Source organism: Vanderwaltozyma polyspora, genomic scaffold (assembly GCF_000150035.1).
Source record: "Vanderwaltozyma polyspora DSM 70294 KpolScaffold234 genomic scaffold, whole genome shotgun sequence".
Lineage (NCBI taxonomy): Eukaryota > Fungi > Ascomycota > Saccharomycetes > Saccharomycetales > Saccharomycetaceae > Vanderwaltozyma > Vanderwaltozyma polyspora.
The window spans coordinates 721-10,895 of NW_001834500.1; the positions used below are offsets into that span (position 1 = coordinate 721).

General features: G+C 33.2%; 2 protein-coding genes across 2 annotated transcripts; both read right to left on the bottom strand.

Moving 5' to 3' along the window:
- Positions 1 to 1,194: 1,194 nt before the first annotated feature.
- Positions 1,195 to 2,856, bottom strand: Kpol_234p1 (Tkp5 protein; the record flags this gene model as incomplete). The annotated part of the gene is made up of 1 exon (XM_001642239.1): positions 1,195 to 2,856. The coding sequence occupies one exon, from the start codon at positions 2,854 to 2,856 to the stop codon at positions 1,195 to 1,197; it is 1,662 nt and encodes a 553-aa protein (XP_001642289.1).
- A 4,836-nt stretch (positions 2,857 to 7,692) lies between these two features.
- On the bottom strand, positions 7,693 to 9,645 carry Kpol_234p2 (uncharacterized protein; the record flags this gene model as incomplete). The annotated part of the gene is made up of 1 exon (XM_001642240.1): positions 7,693 to 9,645. One exon carries the CDS (start codon positions 9,643 to 9,645, stop codon positions 7,693 to 7,695), a length of 1,953 nt encoding a protein of 650 aa, XP_001642290.1.
- Positions 9,646 to 10,175: the final 530 nt, after the last annotated feature.

A 10,175-nucleotide genomic window follows, 5' to 3' on the forward strand; every position in this document is an offset into this window, starting at 1 on the left:
AATTAATTTAATTTCCATTCGTCAAACCTCCAAAAAGTTGGATTGTTATTTTTCATCTGATCACACAAATGTTTAAATGTAATCTACCAATATGAAACTAATCAAGATTGGAAGTCTGTATAAGAAACTGTACATTCTCGATCAATCCTTGTCCAAGACTAATGTAATACAAATGTTTTTCGTTGCCATTTGTGACCCCTATTATATTCTGATGTAAAAATTTGTCTCGACTGCTATTATTTGATATGTTTGCTTATCTCAGACTGTGCTACCCCATCAATCTGGAGTGAAGCTGTGTTGTGTGAAGTTTCCTTCATTAATCAAATTCTTATCAAATCCCGAAAGAATAAGATTCCCGTATCTGAGTGGAATCAAATTAAATTACCACTTAATAGTTTTAATCATTTACGTACTTTTGGATGTGTGGCCGCCGCAACTATTCCACACCAACTTCGTGAAGGGAAATTTGCTTCAGATGACATTCAAATTGTAATGCTCGGTTACGACTCTGACCACAATGGCTATAGAATATTCTAACTTGAGTCCGGCAAAGTTTTTGTTAGTAATCAAGTTACTATTGATGAATCTAATTTTCTGCTTGAAGGCCTCGACCTCACTGTAGATACTCATAAGTTTGCTACCGGTACATTGAATGGTACACCGTGCTACTCCAGTTATATATCTGCATTCGCGGGGGCATTCTATTACCAGAGTTTTCGGCTGTTTCCTCACGTTCTCTACATCCTCTGTCCTTACCAAATGAAAGCACTGATGCTACTAAAGCAGACAGTAATTATCAAATTGACATTGATAACTCATATGCGCAAAACTACTGCCCGTCTACACCCCGTCGATTGTTCTCAATTCATCGGTTGAAATTGATCATCATTTTAATGGGTGCAAATTGTAATATCGTTAGAATTAGAAGCTTAGCCAGGAAGGCAGTACAGCCAACATAACTGGCATCTAATTGAATTGATTAGATGAAATCCTTAAGTTATATAAAGGGATAGTGTTTTGTCTTATTGAAACTATTACTGCCCTCCCTTTAATCCTTCTATAATTGTATATAATACAAACAAGGATTAGCTTCCCAATAAAATAATTTGACATGAATCAACAAATAAATGATAACTTGGAAACTGTTAATAGCTCATTATCGGTTTCGAACCTGAGTCAACACATATTAACATTTCAGCCATTATTATTAAGTGCACAGTTTCTTTTAGAAAAATCGTTCTTGTTAATCAACTTTTGAACTTCGGGACAATTTTCCAAATTGTGAGAAGCTTTGCAGATTTTGCAAACAGTTTTCTTCTTATTATTATTATTGCTGTTGTTGTAGAATTTCTTCTTCTGAGCAACAAAAGCAGCGGTGTTAGTAGATGAATCAGAAGATTTGCTAATCTCCAGTCTTTCTACCATTTTTTCTACTTCATGGTATGGAACAGAACTTCTTGAACCGTGGAAGTCACCAAACTTCTCTTCCAATTCTGGAGTGATGGCCATAAGCAATAGAGCCGCAGCAGACTCCTGCATTTTCTGGTAATGATTAATAACAGCAGCTCTAAGAACTGGGTCCTCAACAACATTTTTAAGGTCAAGATCTTCATTACAGTTATAAACTGTCTCAATGAATTTCTTCGCCCATAATACCCTATCATCTGGAGGTTTAGACACAGCGGAGTTTACTTGCTCAAAAATTGGCATGTATGAACTAAGGCATTTCCTAGCATATTTGCATTTCAAGTAACGTAAAAGTAAAAGCCCGGTTGGACCATCTGTTTTAGTAGTAAAAAAGCTTGTTTCAATATTTTTTCCAATTTCTTTAGAAACACTATTGATAATAAGCGAAATAAGATAAAAATCTAAGTCATCCTTTATCGAATTGATATGAGCGTCAGTAAATCCATATTCTACCCTAACAGAGTTGATATCTCCAGTCTCAACATATTCTCTCCAAATAGGACTGGTGCGACCAACTACCCGTATAAAGTAATGAAACCAAATATCGTAGTTTTGGGTGTCAGATAGTTTAATGGGAATTATATTGGTAGCATATGCACGGTTCATAACCTGTGTGCGCAGGTTCGAAGCCATGATGATACCTACATCTGTAGATGGTGGGACAAACTTGTCACTTTTATCCACTGATTGAGGAAATGCTTTTGCATCTCTAGGTTCAACAGTTAAATCCATCGATGGTATTACTACAGCTTTTTTTCTCATATCATCGAAACAATGAGGTGCTTTATCCAAGATTTCATCTTTAGAAAGACTGTCGTCCTTTTTAATATCCCAAATTATGTCACGACGGGAGTTACAACATGTTGAACCCCTCATTTCCGATGGACTTTCAGCACTATATTTTAAGTTCATAAAAGTTTCTAATGGGTCAGATAACTGGTAGTACAAATATTTATTAGGTTCGTTATTGTACTGAATAGGAATAATACTGTACTTTGAGAGCTGATTCGCATTATCTTCGGAAGAAATTGGTTCATATCCAGAGGGTAGTGAATAATCATATTTTAAATTTTGAGGCCCTCCCATAAAGATAGTATTGGTATTTCCAAAAAGATTTTTGAATAATTTTTCGCACGACCACGGAATAAAGGTTTGATTGGGGTACTCTTGGAACAATTTTTCTGAATCCAAGAAATTCTTGCCATTAAATTCAGTCTGCTGTTTTTCGGTTAGAAATTTTAAATGATCTTTATAGGACACTATAGTAGAGTTAAGATAGAAATAACCAGAGTTCCCTTCCTCATATTTCCTTCGTATAAATAGTCCATCAGAGATTCTGTAAGAAAATTCTGGTTCAGAAGACGTATTGGAAGAAGTATCAGAGGGCATAGGAATGCTAAAAAAATTAAACAATTTATAGAATCGAAGGTACTTCTGAGGTGTATTTCCCCCCTAATTTAATCTGCCAGCAGTGGTGATTGTTATTAAACTTGCAATAAAATATCCCAAATGTGGTTTATTCAGATTCATCTTTCTAAAATATGTTCGATTCGATGTGCTGCATCTCGAAGTTGGTTAGATCAGTCAAAAAAAAATATGTGAAACAGTATTGGATATTTACCGTATACAACGATAAACCTGCTAGTTATACATAAGGAATTTGGTGCCCAATAACTAAAAGTTTAGGTAGGGTACTTGATAAACTATGTAACTATGGTAATGAGTGCGTAAATCTAAAATTATAAAAGTTGTTTATAGATACTTAATCCTAGTTTGAATTGATATCTTGTTTGATTAATTCGATGAATATATTATTAGCTCTTAATAAATTATTTTGTCTTAGTCTTTTTATACAAATGAATGTAAATTATTGAAAGTTATTATCTAGACAGTTAGCAATAAATAGAGCGAGGTACCAATTTCTTTGTATGATAGAAAAAATAAATGTCGTTATTCATATTTTTTCTTTTATTATGTGGCTCTCATTTATAGACGCTGTTTACTTCCATTATTCAACAAACTCATCAATGTTGGTAGTTCCAACAGCTTACCCCGCCTCGACCCGCTGGAGCTCTCTCACTACCAAAACATCACCGCTTACAAACACAAATAATATGACAGCACTCAAATATATATGACATCCACACACATATCTACAACCATACTCAAACATGTAGTATAACCCATTATGACAACACTTCTAATGTCACAACTACATTCCATCCCTCCAGGAAACATATAAAAGGACCATAAAAAATTCCTTTATTCAATCCTGATTTCTGTCATTATAAAGTTGTAATGTAATATTATTTATTACTGATATATCCACTAGATACTTCTTTTATAGGAGACCAGATAGACTTCCAATATTTTATATCTATATTTATATCTATGAGACACATAGCTCGCGGATAGATACTTTATTAAATACCTATTTAATATCATTACTAAGTCCACGTGACTTGTCATTTTGCATTTAAAAGGTCCAATATAACCCAAGGGTGGTAATTCCCTGTCTATCAAGTCCTGGCTAGACCTGTACTATTTTTATATATACCCAATCTCATTGTTTTGCAAAAAAGATCTAATACCAGAGGTAAATTAAGTGATTATGTCCTTTGGATGAAGGAAGCTATTTAAGGAACGAGATAAGAATTATTTCTGAGGGAAGAATAGGTTCTATTAAAATTAATCTTAGATTATTTTTCATAGCTTTAGATTATATAACTACTTTGTTGACAATTAGCACTGTATTAAAATTTTGAACCCTACAAATGTTTGAGTTCTTTTTGGAGGAAGGTGAGCCTGGAAATGAAATGTCGAGAATAACCATCGAACCAAATATATCATTTCTTCCACTGTGGAGACTCATTTTTTTCGCCTGTGGAGTATTCATATTGATTTATTTATATTCACTCTACCGTTTCTTTAATCTGATTAGAAATCAAGTGAACCCAGAAGTGGTATTTATACTTTCTATTATCTGGCTATTAGGAACTATTGCTATTGTAATTTTTACAACAGGTCCAAACGTGTTTTCCATTACTTTTCTAATTATTTCAATCATCTTCTCTTTATTATCAGCCCTATTTGGCCAAGTTCCAATGATGTCTAACAAGGCTCAACTACAGAACTCAAGAATTGAACAGAACAGTAAATTGTAGTTATGCTAAATATCCATACATTTGAAAGTATATAGACGTTTCAGTTTTTCTACTGTAATAAATAATATCAAAGTTTTATATATATATGAGTGAGACTGGGAATAACAACCGTTTAAGTGCTCATGTGAACAGTTCTAACAGTTTACCGACTATTATTCATATTTTTATGCTCTGTCTTCCATTTTATATAAAGATCAATTTTTCTCTTACCATGGTTTGGGAATTGCTTTGCAATACATATATAAAAATAAATATATTTATACTACTATTAACCTTAGAATGGCAACCATTAATGATAATTTTTATTTCACATTTGTGTTTAACTTCCTGTCTGTCAAAGTTTTTTAATTCTTTTCTATCAATCAAATATTGATATTTTTGATTCCTGATTGGTTCTGTAGATAATTCCTTTCCTATTGAATTATGCTTACTGCAACATCTTGTTTGATTGTGACCCTTATAGTTTCCATTATTTGATTTTCTACATTATTACAAAGATAGGTTTGATGAAAGTTACTATGAGGCTATCTTTTGTTAGCAAAATACATATAGATGTTTATTAATAAAATAGTTATATAAGTCTAACAATAATAATACATATATATACATATATGGCTATATATTTATCTAATAAGTGAGATATTCGTTGGCACCTTGATTCAGAATAGAAAATCTTGTTTGATTTTGGAATTAATGACATTACCCATTCTAATAATAAATCAAGAAGCCATTTAACAAACACTTCGCAAAAATGTTATAAAAATAGACAAAAACCTGTTCCATTTTTAACATGATTAATAATGGAATACGTTATGAAACATATTTCTATCCTTCCCGAATACCTAGTCAGATGTCAACATACTCTCATAAAACTCTTGTAGTTTCCCGGAGCTTGAAGTGTTGGCCCAAATTTCATAGTAAGTTTTATTTCCACCACTAATTTCCTTCAAAATAAGTTTGGTATCGTCCTCATTGGTGTAGTCGTGGGCTTGTCCGTTATGGTTAATGAAGATGTTTAACAAAACCGCATCCCCCCAACGCTCTCCCAAAACCGCATATTCATACAACTCAATAGAATTAGCTATAACCCTACCATTGTTTAAACTGTCAAGTGCTACATCTAATTCTGCTCCATATGGTGCTGCCTTGAAGTAGTTAAAGCTACCAGTTGTACCATCATTGACAGTTATATTACCAATAGCAATATTTTCAATAACTTGCCAGTATTCTACTCCCAATGCGTATTTTAGGAAAAAGAAACAGATAGTAAAAATTTGTATTAAAGATGTCTTCATTTTTAATGTTTTATTACTGCCCTCTCTATATTAAAAAGAGTGAACTAGAAAGTGAAGAAAATTAACGATGAGCTTTAAAGTAGAAGAAAAACTTAACGAAGCCATACTTAACAAATGGTTGATATATATATATAAATTAGTTTTAGGAAGACGTAGATTGTAAGAAGGATCTCTATTAGTTTGGTTGTTGCAAGAACCTGAAATGAGAATAAACATCACGGAATGCAATACCACTCCTGACACTTCATGCAACCGAATAGTTGTTGCATCAAGACAAATTTTATATTTCATGGTTGCTATGGTTGTGATTTCTGTAGTATTTTTTAATGTACAATCGTTTTTTACTATTTCGAAACTCATTGGTTAGATATCTCCGCAGACCTACAATCCTGAAGAAATGGTCTTTTCCCAATTTCTTTTTTTTCACCCTCAAGAGCTAGGCGTAGAAGGGGATTCCATGCCTACTCAGTACCGAAACTCAATGACCCTCACTTAATTACTAGTATTGAACCTTTGACGAGTAACTTGAGAAGCCTGATAGACATGTATAGCAATATAAATTAAGGGCTTTGATGAGTATTCTCTTTAGACTTGTTAGTCTTGTAATAATAGAACAATAAAATGAAAATTCATTTAAAGTATATATGAGTATTCGAACTGGTATCTTCTAAAAGAAGTATCTAGTGGATATATCCGTAATAAATAATATTACATTACAACTTTATAATGACAGAAATCAGGATTGGATAAAATAACTTTTCATAGTCCTTTTATATGTTTCCTGGAGGGATGGAATGTAGTTGTGACATTAGAAGTGTTGTCATAATGGGTTATACTACATGTTTGAGTATGGTTAAGGCAAGCCTGTGGTGCTGTCATTTTATTTATATTTGAATGTGGTGATATTTTGGTAGCGATATATCTCACGTGGATCGAGGTAATGTAAACTTAGAGAAGTACCAAGAGAAGGGCCAATACTTCATGCCATTCATTACTTTCTTGTTCGAAAATAAGACAATCGTCTTGAGGAAAATTGGAAAATTTAAGATAAAAAGCTTATAAGAATTATTCACCACCAATGTACCGTGTATACTTCTATTAGATGTAGTAAAAGAACAGGGAGATTCTAGATTATTTACAACTTCATTACAATAAACATAAAACCATGATGCCGATAATATTTTAGAGCATTACACTTCCAGGACCATTATAATCCTGGAAATAACTATACATCGGTGACTAACAAATAAAACCCAATTTGATGTTATAGTAATATGTATTGCTATATGAGACACAGACGTTTCCATTGTTTGCGGATTTTATCAGTGTCTCGAGCTATCTATGAAGAAACAACGGAACTTCATTCTAGCAACTGATAACTGAACTATACAAGATGGTTAAAAATAGCAGAGTACTGTATAACATTACTAGTCTCTACAACAAGGATTATCCCTCAAATGAATCACCTCTTCAATCACTACCATTGAACATTTAAAGCTTTCCGGAATTTTTTTAGTCCTGAACTTGTCAAAACGGCTTATATCTTGCAATAGGGAAATTTCATATAATATTATGATCTTATGAAAAAATAATTAGATTTGTTGCTACTATAGAACTAAAAAACAATTATAAAATCTGGAAAAAATAGTAGATCTTGATATAAACTTCTTCCCATAACTAGATTTGCCAGTACATATAAAAGCTATCATTAAAGAAACAAAATTTTAAGTCGAAATTTGTAAAACAAAATGTTCATTCATCAGTACTTATTTCAAATGTAGTTGTCTTACACTGAACTCTTGAATATCAAATACTCCATCTTTTCCAACGCTCAATTCTACAGATGAAATATAGTTGTAATCTCCAAAAAAGAAGGTATTTGTCGAAACTTGAAAACCATCATTAAAGTATAACTCCATAATGTTTCTATCGATTATACCATATACTTTATATGTACTGATTTCGTCATTAACATAATCAAACGGTTGTAAATTAACTGAAAGCTTATTGGTATAGAATGGGTTTTCATTGACCCAATTGTTAGTAGAATGGCCTCGATCAATAAAGAAACTGTTTACATTAGCCAAATATCCTAATCTTAAATACTCAAATGGATTTAAACCACCTCTTAATTTTAATGATAAATCAGCAAAATCATGATTATCATAACTCGAGCTGTTAACTGACCAAGTTAGATTAAATTCGAGTATGCCTTCACTGGAATTTGAGAATGAATAAATAGAATCCAAAGTAGATAAAGATGACAAGTTTGAAAATTTAATGACGTCTGAATTAGAAGTGAAACAATCATAATCAATAACTGGTTGGGATTTAAGTTTTAGAATTTTGGATTCTGGGTTAGCTTGGAAATATTCTAATGTTAAATTTCTCACCAACGACATTGATGATCTCCAAGGATAGGTTGGAACATATTGACCGTATTGCCAATTTGATGCCCAAGCAACACCCAAAGTAGAATTGTCAGGAGAATTGAAGAATGTTTGGAATGCATAATAATCTTTACCATCATCTAAAGCTTGTGTTTCCCTACTGAATGGGGTAAATACTGTACCATTGAAGTCACCAATAAAATACTCTACATAGGATCCCCCTTGAGGAGCACCAGGATTGATAGAAATAAATAGCACCCATGCGTCTTTAGAAGAGGATGAATTTGGAATAGTTTTGTTGTTTGAACCAGATTCCAATACTACATCTGGTAGAGAAATCTTAGCCAAGCCTGGGCATTCATATTGGTAACCCAAAACACCGACCTTTTCAACTTCAGATTCTAAAGTCCAGTCCTTCAAGTCAGATGAAGAGTAAATTGCAACCTTGTATTCTTGAGTCTTAGCAACAGTCATAATCCATTTTTGAGATTCTTCATGCCAGATAACCTTTGGATCTCTGAATTGGGTAGAGTTATTAGATAAAACCGGATTAGATTCATATTGAATGAAAGAGTAACCACCATCTAAAGAGTAAGCAACACATTGAACTTCAGCTTCTGGAGTGTTGTACGTGTATATAGCAACAGCTCTTTGTCTTGGATCAGTAGAGGAATTGAAGAATCCAGAAGTATTGTTATAATCAACAACAACAGAACCAGAGTAGAAACCAGTAATGGTGTCGGTTGGAGCCATGGCAATACCAGCGTCATCCCAGATTGTTAAATTCTTTGAAGTCTTGTGACCCCAGACAATTGGCAAAGCCCACACTGTATCATTTGGATTGTATTGGTAATACATATGATAAAGTTCGTCCTTCGAATCATACCACAGACCATTTGGATCGTTCATCCAACCCTCTGGTGGAGTAGCATGAATTAATGGTTTATTATCTTGTGTAGTGTTAAAACTGGATACTGTAAATGGTATAGAAGGGATAGGTATTGAGGTTTCATAGCTGAACGTCAAAGTTGTAAATGATGGAATTGTGTAGGAAGGAATACTGTATGATGGAATACTGTATGATGGGATACTGTATGATGGGATAGTATAGGATGGGATAGTATAGGATGGGATAGTATAGGATGGGATAGTATAGGATGGGATAGTATAGGATGGGATAGTATAGGATGGGATAGTATAGGATGGGATAGTATAGGACGGAATGGTATAGGATGGAATAGTAAATGTAGGTAATTCAATTGCTGCTGAAGATACCAAGCTTACATATAAAGAAACAAAGCAAACAAAACTTTCTATAGTCACCTTCATTTTGAATTCAATTTCAGGTGATACCTTGACTGTTTCGTAACAGTGATAGTTGATTCGCAAGAACCGACATTAAATATAACTATAATTAGGATATTCTCATCTGCTTGTCATCTTATATATATATATATATTTATATTTATATGGGATTATGTGTATCTTAACTCTAATGATTTTGAAATATACCAATCTTCGATCTTAACAGCAAAGCACTACAAAAATGGTTAAGCCCCTTAAAGATACTCCAGTCAAAAATATCATTCAAGCCAATTCACATTGTACTGACATATTCGATGTGTATAAGGCAATACTATACCGTTTTGGGCAAAGCTCAACTATATCTAAAGCATGTCTCTCTGTAATTTTCAATTAATTCTCTCAGGAAACTTAAATGTGCATTTCTCAATAAGCCTCCTCGCACATTCAAAGCCTCCGAACAACAAGTACAAGAGGCAGAGTGGTGAAACAGAAGTTCACAAGATAATAGCCACTATTCTACCAAAATGCGGTGGTGTCTTTCAATAGAGTCAAAA